At 36.0% G+C, this 21,816-nt stretch overlaps 1 protein-coding gene across 1 annotated transcript in view; it reads left to right on the top strand.

Annotated features, from left to right (window-relative positions):
- LOC111149006 (NEDD4 binding protein 2) overlaps positions 1 to 21,596 on the top strand; it is a 78,788-nt gene extending 57,192 nt beyond the window's left edge. The window contains exons 14-18 of the mRNA XM_022505881.1: positions 5,001 to 5,139; positions 11,783 to 11,971; positions 12,898 to 13,066; positions 19,697 to 19,820; positions 21,050 to 21,596. Coding sequence (XP_022361589.1) covers positions 5,001 to 5,139; positions 11,783 to 11,971; positions 12,898 to 13,066; positions 19,697 to 19,820; positions 21,050 to 21,095 — 667 coding nt within the window. The 3' untranslated portion in view covers positions 21,096 to 21,596. The remainder of the gene's footprint in view (positions 1 to 5,000; positions 5,140 to 11,782; positions 11,972 to 12,897; positions 13,067 to 19,696; positions 19,821 to 21,049) is intronic.
- The last annotated feature ends 220 nt before the right edge of the window (positions 21,597 to 21,816 follow it).

The following is a 21,816-nucleotide window of genomic DNA, read 5'->3' as shown; positions in this document are numbered from 1 at the left end:
GTGAAAAACATTCCCAGTTTTCATTCATAGGTGGATGTTTTCCCCCCAGAAGTACTATAATTTGAACATGCTCCTCTTTATGGCCTTTTTGACTGCAAGAAAAATTGGAAACCAGTTCAAGGAAGCCTCCTTGAGCATACATTTTTGCACACATGGATGAATGCTATTGTATGCTAGTTCCTAAAGTGAAATTGCTGGTTTAGAGTGTACACATTGAAAATTTTTACAGCTAATGTCAACTTTTTTTTTTTTAATAGAGGCTTTTTGTACTGATAGTGTAACCCATTCTGGATATTGAGAATCTTTAAATTTTTTGCCATTCTAGTGGATAAAATAGTTCATTGTTGTTTAAATTTAAATTTTCTTTTTAAAAAATTAATTAATTTTTGAGAGAGAGAGAGTGAGCACAAGCAGGGAGAAGGGCAGAGGGGGAAGCAACTCCCTGCTGAGCAGGGAGCCCAGTGCTGGACTTGATCCCAGGACCCTGGGATCGTGACCTGAGCTGAAGGCAGATACTTAATCCACTGAGCCACCCAGGCGCCCTAAATTTTAATTTTCTTGATTACTAGGAAGGTTGAGCCTTTTTCATTAATTAATTAATTAATTTTTTAAAAAGATTTTATTTATTTGACACACACAGAGAGAAATCACAAGCAGGCAGAGAGGCAGGCAGAGAGAGAGAGAGGAGGAAACAGGCTCCCCGCTCAGCAGAGAGCCCGATGTGGGGCTCGATCCCAGGACCCTGAGATCATGACCCGAGCCGAAGGCAGAGGCTTTAACCCACTGAGCCACCCAGGCGCCCCTCATTAATTTATTTTTCTAGTCATTAATTTTGGCCTGTTTTCTGTTTGGTTCTTTGTATTTCTTTTGATGTTTGTGAGAACTCACTATATGTTATGTGTAGTTATCTTTATTTCTATAGATTATAATTATTTTTCTACCCTGATACTTATCGTTTAACTTAGGATAGTCTCTTTGGGTCTATACATATTTTAATTCATATGTTTTATCAGAAAATCATTTCCTTTTTGGTTTCATGTCATTTTAGGACGTCTGTCCTACCACAGTATTATAAAAATATTCCTTAAGTGTTTTTATTTTTTTATTTTATTTTTTGATTATTTATTTATTTGATACAAAGAGAGATGGGGAGAGAGCACCAGTGAGGGTGGGCATAGGGAGAGGGAGAAGCAGACCCACTGATGAGGAGGGAGCTCAATTTGGGACTCGATCCCAGGACCCTGGGATCATGACCTGAGTTGGAGGCAGACGCTTAACCATTTAGCCACCCAGGCACTCCTCTTCAGTATTTTTAATAGCTAAAAAGCTTTAACATACCTAGCATTTCCCATTTACCCAAGGAGTTTTAAATTTTCTAAATTTTATGTGTATGGTATGAGGTAGAGATTTAACTTAATTGAGATGAATAGATCATCTTTACCCACTGATATAAAATATAAACACTAATATTTGCTATATTCCAAAATATACATTTTCTTTTAAAGACTTTTCAATTCTGTTGAGTTCTTTGGTCCTGGGTTTCCACTATGTTGTTTTAATTATCATAGTATTACAGTGTATTTGATGTTTGGCATGTTAGGGATACTTCTGGTTTGAATAATATGTATTTAAATCTTAGTATTTCTTACATTTGTATTTTAGCAAGAGGTGTTTTTTTTTGTTTGTTTTTGTTTTTTCAAAAGATTTTATTTATTTATTAGAGAGTGAGAGAGAGCATGAGCAGGGGGAGAGGCAGATGGAGAGAGGGAGGCAGACTTCCTCACTGAGCAGGGAGCCTGATGCGGGGCTTAATCCTAGGACCCTGGGATTATGACCTGAGCCGAAGGCAGACGGTTAACCTACTGAGCCACCCACAGACCCCAAGAGGTTTTTTAAATACATGCCTTTTTATAATCATTTGAGAATCTAATACAGATTTTTTTCTTTAGTTTTAGTGTATTTCAATCATAATAGTGAGTTTCTAGAATAAAACCTATTTTACCTTCAGATTTTTGTTTTTGTTTTTGATTTTTTTTCTTTTTCTTTTTTTCTAAGTTTATTTAAGTAATATTTATACTCAATGTGGGCCTCAAACTCTTGACCCCAAGACAAGAGTCACATGCCCTTGGTGCACCTGGGTGGCTCAGTAGGTCAAGCGTCTGCATTCAGCTCACGTCATGATCCCAGGCCCTGCATCAGGTTCCCTGCTCAGCAGGGACCCTAATTCTCCCTTTCCCTCTGCGTGCTGCTCTGCCTGCTTGTGTTCTCTATCTCTCTGTCAAATAAATAGATAAAATCTTAAAAAAAAAAAAAAAAAAGGGTTACATGCTCTAAACACTGTGCCAGCCAGGCACCCCTGATTTTTTTTTTCCTCTAAATGCAGTGTAGGAATTAATTTCAAGATTTCACAACAGTAATTAAATGAGATTGGTCTGTGATTTTCTGTTCTTATGCTGTCCTTGTCAGATTTTGGTTTCAGGGTTTTATTTGGCTTTAGGCTTAATAAAATAATCTGGAAAGACTGCCATTTTTCTCTATGCTCTAGAAAATTTAAAATTGGTACCTTGAAAGTTCTGGAGTTGTGCCTTTTCAGAGAGAAGGTCTTTAGAATCTTTACTATCTTTTTAAGGTTATTGCTTTATTCAGATTGCTTTTTTCATGAATCTTTTCTGGTAGTTTGTCTGCTAGAAAATCAGTTTTACCTTAATTTTTGAGTTTATTATTGTTAAGTTATATAAATATTCTTTGATAATTGAAAACATTTTGTATTTGGTTGTATCCCTTTTTCCTTTCCTGATTTTTTTTTTCTCTGTGTTGTTTTTGCTCTTTATCAGATTGGCCCTTTTAAAGAACAAGCTCTTGGTTTATTGATCTGTGTTTTCACATCATTTATTTTTGTTTTTTAATTTTGGTGATTCTTTTCTGTTTTTGATAGTTCCTTTTTCTTAAAATTTGTTGATACATTTTCAACTCTGGTTAGTTTGTTTCCTTTCAGTCTTTAATAAAAAATACATTTAAGGATATGAATTTTTCTTTGTATAGTGTTTTTGATATATATATAATATTTTGATTTTGATAAATAATATTTTCATTTTCCTTATTTTTTCCATTAAAAAAATTTACTTATTTGTCAGAGAGAGAGAGAGAGAGCATAGGCAGGGGGAGCAGCAGGCAGAGGGAGAAGCAGATCGCTGCTGAGCTAGGAGCCCTGTGTGGGACTTGATCCCAGGACCCTGGGATCATGATCCGAAGTGAACACAGACATTTAACTGACTGAACCATCCAGGCATCCCTCATTTTCATTATTTTTAAAATAATCTCTAATTCAGATTGATTTTTTCATTTCCCCTAAAGTTTTTAATTTTTTTTTTAAGAGGGTTTAATTTTCTAAATGGTTTGATGTCTTTGGTGGTAGGTAGAGTGAGGATTATTATTTATTTTGTTTTGTTGTACTGAGGTACAAGAATGTGGCCTGAAGAGTTCTTTTTAGAATTTAAGATTTTCTTTGTGGTTTATGCATGATCAGTTTTTATAGGTATTACATGAAAGGTGCTTTTGAAAAAGAATATTCTCTTTTAAGTATGTAGAGTTCTAAACATTCACTTAAATCAGGTTTTTAATGGTATTATTCTAATAAACAACTTCCCTATTTATTTTTGCTCCCTAACTGGCTGTTTTCTTAGAGTTATGTGTTAAAATCTCCCAAGGGGACGGGGATGAGGAGAGTGTGAACTGACATATGGCAACTCTCTTTTATGGGCTGATAAAAGATGGCCTGATGTGAAATAACCCAGAGTTTTGGTTCCCTGGGCAAGGTAAGGGGGACTGAGTGAGTCCTTTCTGGTGATGCCCAGAGTGATGGGGGTCAGTCAGGCCCTTCAGGGTAGGTGATCAGTTGCTTCCATTTGTTTGCTGGCAGCTGGATAATTTTTTCAGTTAGCAGTAGCTTCACATTTACCCTTTAGAAGGGTAGGTGGGTTCAGTTACTGATTACATATATGCCTGTGCTGTAATCTTCCAGGGCCATCCTACTCTACCACCACCACTGGTGGATATTACCTTCAGGCCCCATAGTAAGCAAGTCCCTTATCAGACATGTGATTTGCAAAATTTTCTCCCATTCTAAGGGCTGTTTAGGATGGTAATTGCTGGTAGCTTGCAGCCCCTAGGAACCTCTCCTTGGGGAGCATACCAGAGGGCTAACCCGGTAGTCCAAAATGGTTTTCCATCAAGAAGAATAGCAAAATATCACAGTACTTTGGATCACTGTTTAGCACATTTCACAAATACTCCTTTGTGGTCAGCTCTTCATTATGTAGTCACTGGGAGCGATCAGAAGCATAAATAGCCTGAAATAATAGCAGTATAAAATCATTTGCTTTGGAATGAGTTTCTTTAGGAATTGGAACACGAGTATTTCAAGTCTATGTCAATTTGTAAAATTTGATATTACATAAAATATAGAATCACCATGGAAATATGCCTAAATAATTAGGGGTGAGAGGTAAGATAGTATATTTTCCTTTCTGTGTCCCTACTTAAAATTTCTTTGATTAGAACCTTATGGTTTAAGTAAAAAGTGAAATTTCATGCAATAAAAATGTCAGTTTGGAGATATATTGTCTGTGTTTGATGTTTGGAGGAAACTGAAACCATGTGTGAACCCAACAAGGGGCCTGAGAAGTATAGGTAATAAAATGAAAGTAAGATTGTTGTGGATGATCTACCTGGGAAAAAAAATCAGAAAAATTAATTATCAGTATGTTACCTTTTGGTCTTCATTTACAAAAATTAGTTTTTGAGAGCTTATTATTTAATAGTTTCCTTCTGGTCGTTCTTGAGTCTCTGAGATATGTAATGAGCATATAGTGTCAATGTTTAAAACTAAGAAGTAAACCAATTTTCCGTATTCTTCTAAAATGTTTGAAGGTTTGCTTGTGTTACTGTTTTCATATAACTTTTGCTTTTTAAATTAACATTATGTTTGTAACTCTCTACAGTTATTCATTAGAACACACAGTTCAGTTTCTAAACTGTGTCCTTGAAGGAGACCCTGTAAAAACAGTTGTAGCGCAAGAGTTCGTTCACCAAAATGAGAATGTCCCTTCTCATACTACACAGAAGTCTAAGGAAAAAAAGGTATGGAGTTATTTATTTTTACTATAATGGTAAATGATTGTATATGGAAATGTAATTGTTTGTTGATATAATTTAGTGATTATGTCTCAACATTTTACCTACGTTAGAAATTTAACCACCAGCAGTATATTTGATTTAGGATATCTGTTTGCTCAAAATAATGAATTTATAGCTGATTATGTTTTTTTCTTCAGTGTCATTATGTATGGCAAGCACTTGAATGTCTTAACTTTTTCTTTATAGATACTTTCTCTGTATACAGTAGAGTATGAGGCTTAATTGAATAGCAGGGGGTGATGGTATGGTGGGTTTTAGGTGTAAATATGTTGAATATGTGGGCAGAGATTTTTAACCGTTTGAGAAACTGCTGAACTTTTTTCCAAAGTGGCTGTACCATTTTATGTTCCCACCAGTAATGTATGAGGATTGTAATTTATCCACATTGTCTCTGACACTTGTTAGTATCTGTCATTTTGATTATAGCCATCCTGGTGGGTGTGAAGTTGTCTTAAGGGTACCTGGGATTTGTTTTAATCAGGTATGATAAGATACTGAGTCATGGCAATGTCATGAGGGAAGAAGTTTATTATACTCACAGATCTCTAGAAACAGGAGACATGGCTTGCCACCCAGGGCCACATGGAGACACACCAGAGTCAGGAGACCGAGCAGAGGGGAAACATGGGCAAGAGCCTTTTCTGTGGTTTCTGTGGAGAGGAATGGGTGAGGCAGAGCAAACACGTTTAGGATTGGCCAGTTTGAACAGTTGAGGCAGGCTCTGGAGCGTCGGAACCGTCCCTGGTTTTGTCCTCTCTGGTGTAGGTGATTAGGCAACGTGGATGATGGCCCTGAGGGTGAGAACCCCGTAAAGGAAGTGGTTGGGAATATGGGCTTGAGATTGGTTTACTTCTGTAAAGTATGCTAGCAGATGAGTTGTTTGCTATCTCTAGGAATTAGCCAGCCCCAGGGCTGGGGATACTTTTATCTCCAGGGGTTAGCAAGGGACCTAGATGTCAAAGCATCAGGAAACAGGAAATAAACGGTTAATAAAGAAGTGGTTATCTCACTGTCATTTTGATTTGCACTTCCCTGATGACTGGTGATGGTGAGCACTTTTTCATGTGCTTATTGGTCATTTGAATGTCTTCTTTGAGGAAATATCTATTTGTATTCTTTGCCCATTAAGAAATGTTTTTTTATTCTTGTTTTTTTTTTTTAAGATTTATTTATTTATTTATTTGAAAGAGAGTGTGTATGTGTGTGAACAGGAAAAAGGGGCGGGGCAGAGGGAAAGAATCTCAAGCAGATTCCCCACTGAGTGTGGAGCCCTACATGAGTGGGGTCTGTCTCATGACCCTGAGATCATGACCTGAGCCTAAACCGAGAGTTTGATGCTCAGCTGACTGAGCCACCCAGGTGCCCCTTAAAATGTTTATTCTTGAGTCATAGGATTTCATTTTATATTCTAGTTACAAGTCCCTTATCAGACATGTGATTTGCAAAATTTTCTCCCATTCTAAGGGTTGTCTTGTTACTCTTTCGATGTCTTTCATTTGAAGTACAAAGTTTTAATTTTGATGATGTACAATTTATCTTTTTTGTTGCTTGTACTTTAGGTGTCCTGGTTAAGAAATCATTACCTAATCCAAGGTCATGAGGTTATTTTTTTGTTTTTTATGTTGTATATTTTGTTATTTTTTGGGTTTTGTTTTTATGTTTTCTTCTAAAATTTTGTAATTTTAGTACTTACATTGTACTTACGTTTCTTTGTAAGTTAGATCTTTGCTCCATTTTGAGTTAATTCATGCATAGGGTGTGAGATAGGGGTCCAAGTTCATTTTTTTGCATGTGGATATCCAGCTGTCACAGAACTACTTAATTGCAAAGACTGTTCTTGCCCCACTGAATTTTCTTAGCACCTTTGTCGAAAATGAATTGACTGTTTATTGCTAGGCTGTCAGTTCTGTTCCATTGATCTGTATGTCTGTCATCATACCAGTATCACACTACCTTGATTATTGTAGCTTTGTAGTAAGTTTTGGAATTGGGAAGTATGAGCTTCCAACTATGTTCTTTTTTCAAGATTGTTTTCCTTCTTCGCAGTTCCGTATGAATTTAGGATCAGTTTGCCAATTTCTGTAGAGAAGCCAGCTGGGATATTTTTTTTTTCAAGTTTATTTATTTATTTTAATAATCTCTACACGTAACATGGGACTCGAACTCCGAACCACAACCCCAGGATCAAGAGTTGCATGCTCTTCTGACTGAGCCAGCCAGATGCTTCAGAGCCAGCTGGAATTTTTATGTGGTGTGTGTTGAGTCTGTAGATCAACTTGAGATGTATTACCATCTTAATGTTATTGCTTCCAGTTCATGAATTTCAGTTTAGTTAGGTCTTAATTTCTTCAACAGTTATGTTGTAGTTTTGAATGTAAGTTTTACATGTCTTTTGTTAAATTTATTCCTGAGTTACTTTATTCTTTTTGATGCTGTTGTAAATGAAATTGTTTTATTTTTGGATTGAACATTGCAAATGCATAGAAATACAATTGTTTTTATATATCAATTTTGTATTACCTTTAGGCTTTTTTTTTTTCACAGACCTTCATTATCCTGCTCTTCTTACTTATTAATTGAGACCACCAGGAATAACTTGTGTGCTCCCTTTTTTCTTTGAATATTTCACCATTTTGTTTACATATAGGACTCAGTTCATTTTTGTATTTATGTGATCTGTTAGTGCTATACATGCCTCTGTTCATCATGGATAGATAAGTGTATTGTAATATTTCATAAGATGCAGAGAGGATACAAGATGATGATGAGACCATCAAGACCAACTTAGGAATGAAGGTTATTTCTTCTCTCTTCTGTTAATAGAACGAGGCACTGTGGGTCATTATGGTGGTAGAGGAGGTAATGGGAGGAAGGTGTGTTTGCTCAAAATGGGAGATGATTGGAAGATGTTTGAATAAGAAAAGGGGATTTGGGGCACCTGGGTGGCTCAGTGGGTTAAAGCCTCTGCCTTCGGATCAGGTCATGATTCCAGGGTCTTGGGACCGAGCCCCGCATCAGGCTTTCTGCTCAAAAAGGGAGCCTGCTTCCTCCTCCCTCTCTCTCTGCTGCCGCTCTGACTACTTGTGATCTGTCTGTCAAGTAAATAATAAATAAAATCTTAAAAAAAAAAAAAAAGAAAAGGGGATTTTATGAGTTATGTAAACATTGGCCAAAATGTAGACCTTTTAAGTTATTCTGGACATTATTCTTAGCTTTTTACACAAAATATAGGCAGGTATCATAACACTGATAAAAAATATTTTCAGATTTTTGAGCAGAATACTCTGTCTTTGATATCCTAGGACTCTAAAGGACCACAGATATTAAACAGGGGTATCATGGTACCAGTAATATGTTGATTTGTCTCTTTTCAAGAAACTAGCATTTAAAACTGTTGTTTTGTTAATACTACTATTTTTCCCTTTAGCCTTTAATGAATTTTACAAGCTTGTTACCATGGGAAATGGTTTTGGTATTATAGTACATTATACTTCAAGAGAGTAAGTGGCATTAATGAGGGGAATTCTTAGGAAGCATGTTTCGTTTGGCCCTTGTTAATGAGGTTATAGTAATAAACCACATCCCTATGAAATGGTTATAAAAATAAATCTTGGTTTTATTTTGAAAGAGAATAGCTATTTGGGAAAGCGTTTCTCATTGCATACTGTTTTTTTTTTCTTTTTTAAGAATAAGAAATGAAGGGTCTTTTCCCAGAGAAACAAATATGATTTGCATTTTTTAAGTATGAACACCAACAGAGACTCTGATGCTATGAAATATTTATGTTCATACTGTTAAGCACTGTGGCTTTTCAAAAGTCATAGAAAGCATTTTTATTATCCTCTCCTTACCAAATCTTTGATTTTTATCAGATGCAAACCATATACTCATAGAATACTTAAACATTAATATGAGACAAGCTTGTGATTAAGTAATGGTGAGAGTGACAGAGGGTCTATGCATATTCTTATGTGAGAGAGAGCTTTGTATTCTTTCATTAAATAGGTTGGCTGTTTGTTGCAAAAGTTAATCAACTGTACAGACAGAATTTTTTAAGATTTATGTATTTATTTATTAAAAAAATTTTTTTTAAAGATTTTATTTATTTATTTCACAAAGAGAGAGAGAGATCACAAGTACGCAGGCAGAGAGAGGGGGGAGGGAAGCAGGCTCCCTGCCCAGCAGAGAGCCCGATGCGGGGTTCGATCCCAGGACCCCGAGATCATGACCTGAGCCGAAGGCAGAGGCTTAACCCACTGAGCCACCCAGGTGCCCCTTAAGATTTATTTATTTGAGAGAGAAAGAGAGCGAGAGCATGAAAGGGTGAGGGTCAGAGGGAGAGAGAAAAGCAGACTCTCCACTGAGTGCAGAGCCTGCCTTGGGGCTCAATTCCAGGACTCTGAGATCATGACCTGAGCTGGAGTCAGCCATTTAACTGACTGAGCCACCCAGGTGACCCTATTTATAAATTTTTTGACTTTAATAATGAGTCAGGAATATGGTGATACCTTTATTTTATTCTTTAACTTGTTTTAAACCTCTAGAATTCTAGGGGTTTAATAAAATGTAATGAGTAAAAAGATAATACAATCAACTATTATATATTAGACCAGTATTTTTAACCAACCTTTTGTGACTTCAGAACTCAATTCACAGGCGGGCAATTTGAAAAAATGATCAATTAGTAATGTATGTATTATATAATATATACATAAAATTTTAATGTAATATTTAATATATATCAAATGATATTACCTTAAAAAATTAAAGTGGCATTTTATTAAAGATTGTATTGTAGAGTGCATTATAATTACAGTCTTTGGTAATATTTCTAATTTAATGACAGTTTTCAGCTTTTAGGAATTTAATAGCCTACACTATTTAATTTACTTTGAATTAATTGTATCAGAAAAGTATGATTTATTTATGAAGTTAAAAATTATATTTTTGGAGGAATTTTGGGATTGAGTTTTCATAAAATGTTCATTAAATTACTTGGTATGGCACCTGATACTTGGAATTCTTTTATTTTTTAAATTTATTTTATTTATTTTTTAAAAGATTTTATTAATTTATTTGACAGAGAGAGATCACAAGTAGGCAGAGAGGCAGGCAGAGAGGAAAGGGGAGGTAGAGGCAAGCTCTCTGCTGAGCAGAGATCCCTATGCAGGGCTTGATCCCAGGACCCTGAGATCATGACCTGAGCTGAGGGCAGAGGCTTTACCCCACTGAGCCACTCAGGCACCCCTTGGAATTATTTTAAGCATTTAAGAAAATCCACTTAAATCACAATAATTAATACCCACTCCCACCCCCTAGTGACATGCTAAGAAATGTATCAGATTGCTGTTTGCAAGCAGTTTTCTGCAAGTAGCTCTTTAGGAATGCAATAAATGAAAAACCAAATTGGATGTAGAAGTCACTATATTTTGCTGTTTTTTAAACACCGACTTTTGATATTTTAGAGACATCTTCAGAAACATGCAGTTTTCTGTTCAGTGAGGAGTATTGGAGCATAATTATTATTTTCATTACTTTGTATCTTAGAGTTACTTTTGCTTGTTTAAAGTCCATATTGGATAACAGTTACTTGATTGATGGTGTTTGAGAAAGCTCAGAAGTCAACACTAGCATAGTGGCTAGTTGGTGGTAGTCAGCTGATTGAAAAACTGCAATTGAAAAATTGAAACCTACCTATAATTTTTGCTAACTAATAGCTGTGGACATTCCATATGTCTTCTGCTTTATTTTTTATTTTTTGAAAGATTTTGTCAGTGGGAGAAAGAGAGACCACAAGCAGGGGGAGTGGCAGGCAGAGGGAGAAGCAGACTCCCTGCTGAGCAAGGAGCCTGATGTGGATTTGATCCTAGGACCCTGGGATCATGACCTGAGCCAAAGGCAGATGCTTAACTGACAGCCATTCAGGAGTCCCTGCAAAAAGAATTTAATTATTTTATTGATTTAAAAAAAAATTGAAATATGCCATTACTACCTTCAGTGACTGGACTCTCTGGGTTTATAAATTAAAATTTGGAAAATTTTGCATTAGCTATATGAATTTTATTCTTTGAATATCTTGTGTTTTCTTTTTTGATTTGGTTTTGTGACCTAATTATATTTTGATTATTTTAGAGAACTTTGCAACATCTTTTAAGATAAGAGTGGTTAAAGAAGAGGTACCTTATACCATGAAAAAGTTAATGTAGTTGCTAAATACATGACTTACTAGGTTGACTCTGGGGAGTCTCCTTTCCTGAGAAGAAGGGTTAAAAAATAGGGATGCCTGGGTGGCTCAGTGGGTTAAGTGTCTGCCTTTGAGTCAGGTCATGATCTCAGGGTCCTGGGATCGAGCCCCACATTGGGCTCCCTGTTCAGTGGGGAGTCTGCTTCTCCCTCTCCCTCTGACACAAGCCCTGCTTGTACTCTCTTGCTTTCTCTCTCTATCAAATAAGTAAATAAATGAATAAAATCTTTTAAAAGAAAAGGCAAAAAATAGTGGATCTCAGTTTTCGAATACATCTTCTGAAGGAAAAGCCCCTATTTTTCTACTCTTTTTGTGTTTTATTTATTGTCTAACATCTTGTAGGCAAAGAAATCAAAAGAGACTGAAGATATACCAAGTGAACCATCTTTCCAGGATTTTGAGTACCCAGAGTATAATGACTACAGAGCAGAGGCTTTCCTGCACCAACAGAAGAGGATTGAATGCTACAGCAAAGCAAAAGAAGCTTATCGGATGGGGAAAAAACACGTTGCCACATTTTATGCCCAACAGGTATTTTTTGTCATTTATGATATCTGAATAATCTTAAAGCAGCTAATACTCTTATTGTGACTAGATGAAGTTATTCTGGGGAATGTAGATATCCTAATATATAAGAAATGTATGGTTCTGAGAATTACCTCTCCTTTGAAATGCTCAGTTTCTATGGTTGCTTTTGCATTTATGGCTTATATTAATTACAGTTTATTCTGTCAGTCCATATTTTCTTTTAGGATAAAATCTGTCATTTAGCACTGCTTCTAAACAGATACAGGTTTTCTGAAGGAAAGACAACAGAATGTTGATATTGACCATGTCAGAGTGGAATTTCAGGGGACTTGTGCTTTCTAGCGTGTTTGAATTTTTAGTAATATATCACTTCTATGGCCAGAAAAAGAAAGTTGCATTAGTATCTTTCAGGGAAGTAAAATTTTGACTCAGGCTTATTGGACATAGTATTATAAGAAACCTATCTGATTTCCTTTTTAGCTTTGTGGTTCCAATATGGATTGCTTTTTGTGATTGAGTGGAGAAAGATAACAAACTGGTATAACCTCGTGAGCCCCAATAACATACCTTGAGGGATGGCTTCAGGAGTAACCACAAGATGTTGAATGAGATCAGGATTATTGAAGGATAACTAATGGAATCCTTCTTGAGATAGGCAATGTTTATTTAAGTCTTCCTCTTCTATGGTTTTTGGACTAGGAAATCTGTTAGAAATGATGATTTAATATTTTAAGAACTATGTTATTGATTCACTGAAATTCACCTAAACTTTGGTGCCTTCTTGCATAGGCCATTGCATTATTTAAAATTTTAGATTTGTTGTTCCCTCTTTTGTCTTACCTTTTATTTGGGGCACTGTTTATTTCCTCTTTTGCCTTCTAAGTAGCAAATAGCAAAAGTGTTTACTGGTGGTCTGTTTAAAATAAAAGGGTAGTCTCCATGAGCAGAAGATGAAAGAAGCCAATCACCTTGCTGCTGTGGAGATTTTTGAGAAAGTCAATGCCTCCCTGCTGCCACAGAATGTTTTAGACCTCCATGGGCTGCATGTGGATGAAGCTATAGAACACCTGATGACAGTTTTACAGCAGAAAACTGAAGGTAAGACTTGTGGTAATGACAAATTTAAAATGGAAAATATGGGGCACCTGGGTGGCTCGGTCATTAAGCATCTGCCTTCAGGTCATGTCTCAGGTCATGATCCCAGAGTCCTGGGATCGAGCTCTGCATCAGGCTCCCTGCTCAGCAGAAAGCCTGCTTCTCTCTCTCTCCCACTCTCCCTGTTTGTGTTCCCTCTCTCACGCTCTCTCTCTCTCTCTGTCAAATGGATAAATAAAATCTTTTAAAAAGAAAGTAAAATAGAAAATATGTTTTTGCTTATATTGGTAAACTTGCCAATTCAGGAGATTCTCAGTTCGCCAGCTGAGGATATCTGTGTCACATTTATAGATGTTTGTATTTAGGTTCATGCTTCAAGGGGACCTTCTTGGAAAAGAATGCTCATTGCCATAGTCATTAACATTTTCTTATTTCCTTATCTCATATTTTTTTTGTTTCAAGTTTTTATTTTAATTCTTGTTAGGTAACTCCCTATTTCAGTTATATTTGTATTCCTTTGCTATATTTATTAAAGGGGGGGCATGGTATAATCTGAGAATCCTCTGTGACTTATAAATGGGACCTTTCAGGAGTATCAGACATCTTTGTTCAGTAGACATTTATTAAAGCTAATAAATGTGTATTAGATGCCAGTTGTTCAATAGGTGTTCAGTAAAATGCGGAAGTAAATAAGGTGATAGGATTTTTACAGAATTATCACAGAAGGCGGGCTTTCGGAGTGTTTGCGTTATGCAGGTGCTCCCTTTCTCCCTTTCTGCTTGTATTTTGTCTTTGCAGGTTCAGGAAAGGCCACTACCTGCCTCTTCTCTAAGTTCTACCTCTTCCAAGGGGTTTGGATGAGGATCTTTTTCCATCAAGTATCATGTACTTCATATGCATTAAAGTATCTTGTTTCTTTTTCATTATCATTTGGATAATGGTAGCATTTAGAAAAAGTCAATCTGTTTGAGTTACTCCAGACTCCAATTCTAGAAGTCATCTTTTACCACTACTAGAGTATTTTTGAATTCTCAATTTGGCTTTTTCTTTATCTTCCATTTTATTGTGGAGACATGGGAGTCCATGCCTCAGGTATGACCTCATAGCTCCATAACCCTGCCTTGTCTCTGATAGCTATATTACTCTGGTTAACTTATGCGTATATGATACTACATATATAATATGTGTAGGGAGGCTTTGTAGTTTATGCAGGTTTATCAATTCAACATGTATCATTTGTAATTAATTAAATACCTGATGAAATATGATTAATAAGAGGTTGGAAATTCATCTGTTTACCATAAAAACCATGTTGAAAAGCTTACAGTAATATAATGAAACACCTGTGTTCCCATGAATCCAAGTAACAAGTGATAACATTTTACCATGTATGCTTTACATCTTATTTTTACTCTTCCCTTTGTATTCTTTCCAGGTATTTTTTTTTTTTCTTTCCAGGTATTTTTAAGATTTTTTTTTTAAAAAATAATCTTTACACTCAGTGTGGGGCTTGAACCCACAACCCTGAGGTCAAGAGTCGGCATACACTACCAACTGAGCCAGTCAGGTGCCTCTGTTCTTCCCAATCATTTTTTCTTTCTTCCTTCTCTTTCTGGTGGAAATCAACATCTCTCAGTTTGGTTCCTGTCTAGTTTTTAAAATACCTTTACTATATGTACATTCATCATTAATCATTCTGTAGTATTTCTTTTGTGAATTTTAAGAAATGAATGTACGTGGTTTCACACTGCCTTCAACCAAACTGTTTATTTTCACTCAGCATAGTTTTCAAGATATACTTACGTTGATAGTATCATTTGTTTATTGTAACCGCTGTATAGTATTCTGAGTGCATCATAATGTATCCATTCCTCTACTCACATTTAATTATTAAGTACAGTGAGCTTTACTTTGCATATCAACATGTGTACTCTTATTGCTATCTTTTTTCCTGCGTTTTTTTTTTTTTTTTAAGATTTTATTTATTTGACAGAGAGAGATCCCAGGTAGGCAGAGAGGCAGGCAGAGAGAGAGGGGGAAGCAGGCTCCCTGCTGATTAGAGAGCCTGATGCGGGGCTCAATCCCAGGATCCTGAGATCCTGAACTGAGCTGAAGACAGAGGCTTAACCCACTGAGCCACCCAGGAGCCCCTTTTCCTGGCTTTTTATGTTGAAAAATTAAGAACCCATAGAGAAGTTGAAATAATTGTATAATAGACATCCGTATATCTTTTACCCAGATCGATCAGTTGTTAACCTTTGGCCACATTTGCTTAATCTGTTTAAAACTGCTTTTTGCTGAACTATTTGAAAATAAGTTGTTAACCACTGTGGTACCTTACCTCCAAATACCTTAGCATGTTTATCTCTTGAGAACAAATGCATCCTCCTACAGAATCACAGTACCATTGTTACTTTTAAGATATTTAACATTGTTTTAATAATATTGTCTGATATACAGGCCACATCCACATTTCTCCAGCTGTATGGAAATGTCTTTTACAGCTGTGCCATTTTTTTCCCCCTTAAGCCAGGATCCAGTCAGACATTATCTGTTCCAGCTGATTGCCCCGTGTCTGTAGCCTGCAGTAATATAGAAATAGTTTGAGGCACCTGGCTAGCTCAATCAGTGGAGCATGTGACTCTTGATCTCAGGGTCATGAGTTCGAGCTCCATTTTGGGTGTAGAGATTACGCAAGAAAAAAATAGGAATAGTTACGCTGCCTGTTTTTTGTCTTCTATGTTGACATTTTGAAGACTCCTAGCTTTTGGTAGATTGAACTACAATTTTGTCTGATTCTTTCCTCCTGATTAGATTTTTTTGGCAATAATACTACATAGGTGATGTTGAATTATCCTTGATGAATACATCAAAAGACATAACGTGGTCATTTTGGCCCATTATTGGTGATGTTAAGTTTGATTTCTTAGCTAATGTGGGACTCTGCTAGATTTCTCTGTGTAAATGTACCTTCTCTTTCTAATTAACTAGTAGTTTTTGGCAGCAAGGAGCCTGATGTGGGACTCGATCCCAGGACCCTGGAATCGTGACCTGTGCTGAAGGCAGTCGCTTAAGCAACTGAGCTACCCAGGCATCCCTTAACCCTTTATGTTGCTAGTGAGGATGTTAAATGGTGCAGCCACTGTGGAAAAGGTTGGCATTCCTCAAAAAGTTTAACCTAGAGTTACCGTATGAACCAGCAGGTTCTGCTCCTGGTTATGTACACAAGAGAATTGAAAGCACAATTCATTCACATACAAACTTGTACATGAATGTTCACAATAGCCAAAAAGTAGAAACAACTAAATGTCTATCAGCTGATAAAAGGGCAAACAACATTTGGTGTATCTATTCAATGGAATATTATTCAGCCCCACAAAAAGAAATCAAGTAGTGATACATGCTGCAACATGGATGAGCCTTGTAAACATGTTTTGTGAAAGAAGCCAGGTACACAAGGGCCCCTTTTTATATGATTACCATTCATATGAAATGTTCAGAATAGACAAACCAATAGAAACAGAAAGCACATTAGTGGTTGCTGGGGCTAAAAAGTATGGATTGGGAGTGACTGCTCAACAAGTACAGAAAATTTCTTTCTGAGATGATGGAATGTTCTGGAATTAGTATTTATGGTTGCACAATATTATACCAAAAGCCACTGAATTGTACATTTTTCAAATCATGAGCTTTATGTTGTATTAATTGTATCTCAATAAAAAAGATTACAAGAAAAAAAGTTAAATAACTTGTGTAAGGTGATACTTGGTCAGACCCAAGATACAAACCCTTTCCGAAGCCAGGCCTATCCTTGTGCATGTTGCCACCTGCGGTAGTCTGTAGTTGCAGTGAGTCACCACCAGATGGTAGTATTGTTGAACAGAAATACATTCAGGGGACAATCTGTGGCTCTGCCCTCCATTGTTTTTAGTAATAAAAGGGGATTGTCAAACTTGGGAGTGAACAACAAAAAAAGTATCTGACCTTTATGTGCCTTCTGGTTGGACTATGCATCACCAGCACCCATAAAGTTTTTACTACTTTGTAGGGATTTACAGGGAACAGAGGAACAGGTTAAATGGCACCATGAGGATACAATGACCAGTATTCATGCTGTGAAAATCTAGGATAAATAAACCAAGTTTTTTTCTTTTTTTTTTTTTTTTTAAGATTTTATTTAGTTATTTGTCAGAGAGAGAGAGAGCGCTCACAAGCAGGCAGAGTGGCAGGCAGAGAGAAAAGCAGGCTCCCTGCCGAGTAGGGAGCCCAAGGCGGGACTCAGTCCCAGGACCCTGGCATCATGACCTGAGCCGAAGGCAGCCGCTGAACTGACTGAGCCACCCAGGTGTCCCATAAATCAACCAAGTCTTTCAACAAATTGTAAAGAAAAACCCAGGAGGAGGGAGAACATTTAGATTAAAAGTTACTTCAGAAATATATCAATCAAATGCAATGTGTGGACCTGTTTCAACTGTGACTTAAGCAAACCACTATAAAAACATTTTCTTGGGGGAAACTTTTAGCCATTTTTAGAAGCATAATATTAAGGAGCTATTTATAAGATATGGTGGTGATATTGTGTGTGTGTGTTTTAAGAGTTCTTTTTGAAAGGTACACAGAAATATTTACAAATGAAATGATAAATCTGAGTTGGGCTTAAAAATGAGTTGAATAGTTTTTTGGTTTTTGTTTTTTTTTAAGGTGATAAATGTTAGGAATAGTGTGAAATTTGGGGACCTTTAAACATACCCATTAATTCATTCAGTAGCCATCCTTTGAATGCCTACTTTTATCTGAGGCACGCAATTTAACTGTGGAACATTTTCAGAGCAGTGAATTTAAAAATGAGGTGGTATAAATGACTGCCCTAACTGATAAGGGGAGCAGCAATGAAGGAGTGATGAGAGGGAATTATGGATAGTTATGAGAGTTGAGGTTTTTTTTAAAGTAAACTTTGTAATATCACATCTATGAAGAACAGGGTACAAGTAATAATTGTATAGCATAAAAACTCTTTACAAAGTGAATACCCTGTGTATGTAGCACCCAGGAAGAGTTGAATTTTGAACAGAACACTGCTTGAAGTAATGGGTATGGACTAGAGTAGAAATGGAGATCTTGGGGCGCCTGGGTGGTTCAGTTGGTTAAGTGTCTGCCTTTGGCTCAGGTCATGATCTCAGGGCCCTGGGATCAAGCCCTGTGTTGAGCTTCCTGCTCAGTGGGGAGTCTGCTTCTCCCTCTCCCTCTGCCTCTCCCTCCCTGCCCTGCTTATACTCTCTCTCACTCAAATAAATAAATGATATCTTTTTAAAAAAGGAAAGAAAGAAAGAAAGAAATGGAGATCTCAAGCAAAGAAGGAATTAGAAATGCAAGGGCAACATACCCTCTTCAAATTCTAGGCTAAATATTGCCTTAGAGATAGGAGACTTGAAAAACTATGGATCTGCTGGAGTCTTAGGGCAACTTAATGAGCAGAATATAGAATATTTATATTATGTATATTTTATGCTAAAGTAAAATTTGTGCTGTTTATGACTGAGGAACAAATATTTATTAAATTCATTAAGTCAACTCTTAACACTTTTTGTTATTTTATTGTAGCTGTTATTTACTTTTTGGATTTATACATTTGATTTTCACCTGGTCATATCCAGAGCAGGAGCTGTATTCTTACAAGAGGCCTAGACTCATTTAATATTTAAAAATTATCTCTTTAGAAGAGTTTTTTTAAGTTTTTTTTTTTTTTGTTTTTTTGTTTTTTGTAATCTCTATACTCAACATAGGGCTCGAAACTCACAACCCTGAGATTAAGAGTCACATCTTCTTCCAACCTGAGCCAGCCAGGTTGCCCTTAGAAGAGTTTCTTAACAATTATCTTTAACAGTAAGACTGTATCCCATTTTCCTGATAAGGAAACTGGCACAGTAAGGCTAAATAACTTGTCCATGGTCATACCATCCAGCCATTAACAGCAGAGCTGTTAATCAGACCAAAGCTGGCTGGCTTCAGAATATTTAATTAAAAGGGTCATTGTGAAGATTCTTTTTTTTTTTTTTTTTTTAAGATTTTTATTTATTTATTTGACAGACAGAGGTCACAAGTAGGCAGAGAGGCAGGCAGAGAGAGAGAGGAGGAAGCAGGCTCCCTGAGGAGCAGAGAGCCTGATGTGCGACTTGATTCCAGGACCCTGGGATCATGTCCCGAGCCGAAGGCAGAGGCTTAACCCACTGAGCCACCCAGGTGCCCCCATTGTGAAGATTCTTTGTTAATAAATTAAGTTGCTTTAAGCAGTGTCTCACTCCCAAGTATGTAATAATTATAAGATATCATTAATATTGTTATTGTCATTATCATTATTTTAGAAAGAAATTCTGGTAGGACACAGAAATCTCCTTCCCCACAGGGGAAGAACTTTCACTTGTGTTTAGGTGGATGAGTTGCTTTGAGGCTTCTGTACTTAAACAGTGTAGATGAAACATGGATTTAAAAACCTCAATTTGGGGGCTTTTTGAATTTATAAATATCTAAATCCCCATGAAAGTAATTCCATATGTGTTTGAGTAGTTCAGGTTTGTTTTCTATTGAGAATGTAACATAAATGAATTTTAACTGTTCCAATTCCTGTTGTAACAGAATTTAAGCAGAATGGTGGGAAGTCCTATCTGTCTGTGATTACGGGGAGAGGAAACCACAGCCAAGGAGGAGTTGCTCGCATCAAACCAGCTGTCATTAAATACCTCACAAGCCATAGCTTCAGGTGAGTATAGATTTCTGTTATTGATAATGGCAATTGCCCATATACAGATAGTTAACACTAGTCATATGCTCAGATGGTTTATTAAAATAGTTAACTAAATTTAACCACCTGGTATTAGCCACAAGTTTATGCTTAAATTATGATACAACATTCCCTGCTGGATATATGATGTTCAGAAAACCAGAAATGAAAGACAAATGTGTTTCTTGTTGAAGCAATCACTTGGCAAAATTATTTCTATCATAAATTCAAAATCTAACAGAAAGTAAGTATAATTGTGTTTTTTTGATAATGTATTATCCAAAATAGTGAGATTATATGTATCATAGTTTAAAATTACTATTTATGCGTTCATAGATTTCGGAAGGAGTTGGGCGTTTCTACTAAAATATGATTATAATTTGGATTTTTTTAAACTTTAGCAGAAGCACCCAGTCACTATGAATCTATACATCTCTGTAAATCAAGTGTTGTTCATGATCTTAACTAACAAACATGACATGTCCTTTTTCATTAAATGATTATTATTCAATAACAGGAAATGACAAGAAAAGTCTAAGAATAAGATCTGTTGATGGATAGATTCCCTGAGGATGTTTATCATTAGGTACCAACCTCCCCTTACTTCTAGTTTTAGTTATGTTTATGCCATGTAATAAAATGTCGTTTGGCGACATTATAGGAAATGGTAACATTAATTTTGAGCATGCAAACAGGTGACATTTCAGAGTGTCTGTTAAAAAAGTAGTTGGACTAGAACATTATCATGTTGGGATTAATGGGCTATTGTAGAGACTAGTGTTTTTTAAATTTCACATTAAGGGCTTGGAAGCATTTCACGGCCTGATGAATCAGACTTACGATTATGTTAGATATTTCTTTTTAGTACTCACTTAATGCGTAGAAATAATGTAATGCAGACATCAGCTTATCCTTCAGACAGTATGCTCTTCTTCATGAAGGTCAAATTCAGGCTCGAGAGTTTTGAAAAATCTTAAATAACTACTAAGTTAGGAGTAACCCCTAGCCTTAGGATTCTTTATTTTTACAATGAATTGAAGGATACATAAGCATAGATATTGGTCCTGGATGATTGACTTAATAAAGGAGAATACTTTGATAGTAAATATTGTATTTGGCATAGACATTTGGAATTGATTACATGCATGATCTATTCCTTAACCATTTTGAAATTTTTACCTAAAATAAGTCTTTTCTCATTTCTGTAGGTTCTCTGAAATTAAACCAGGGTGCTTGAAAGTCATGCTAAAGTAAAATAAACGTCCTTGACTTAGACGTGTGAAGGTTTGTAGGTTAAACTTACTTTTATTTGCGGTAAATTTAGTCATTTTTACTGTAAACATGTGTTTATTAGAAATGTCCAGTTATAATAAAAACATTATGAGGATGTTTTTCAGAACTCAAAAAAATAGTTTTGTACTGAATCAAATGCCAAATACGTTGTCTGTTATATTAAAGAGAATTTTTATTGATTATAAAATGTCTAAGAAAAGTATTAGCTGCTGTTTCGAAGTTTGAAGTGCTCTGACTCTTTCTCAGAGAAAAAAATGATACCTTTGTATTAATTGTTTAACGTTTAGTAATATCCTAAAGGCATCTTTGAAAGGTATTTTAAAGTGCTTTGAGACCTGGTTCATGCCCGTCAAAGCCTTGTATTAAAAGGAGAAGTAGAAGTAGTAGTAGTAGTAGTAGTAGTAGTAATGAAGAAAAGAAAATCTAACAAAAACACTTGAATACTTTTTGATTTCAAAACTAAATAAAAAAAAAAGTTTCATTTTGCCATATCTTACAGGAAGGAAAGCATGCCGTTTGCACTTTCCTCGGTCTTGTATATGATCTTGATCTCTTACCTTTTGTTCTGTGTGTGTGCATTTTCTAGGAGGAAAGTTGGAGCCTGAGATTATATTAAAGTTTTATACCTTCTGTAAGCAGAAAAGTTTTTAGAGAAGGAGAAATGGTTGGATAATCTACCAAG

Source organism: Enhydra lutris, unplaced genomic scaffold, assembly GCF_002288905.1.
Source record: "Enhydra lutris kenyoni isolate GAN:26980312 unplaced genomic scaffold, ASM228890v2 scaffoldscaffold21, whole genome shotgun sequence".
In the NCBI taxonomy this organism is placed as follows: Eukaryota; Metazoa; Chordata; class Mammalia; order Carnivora; family Mustelidae; genus Enhydra; species Enhydra lutris.
Note: the sequence above shows the minus strand (reverse complement) of the source record. Positions and strands in the feature narration are given on the sequence as shown.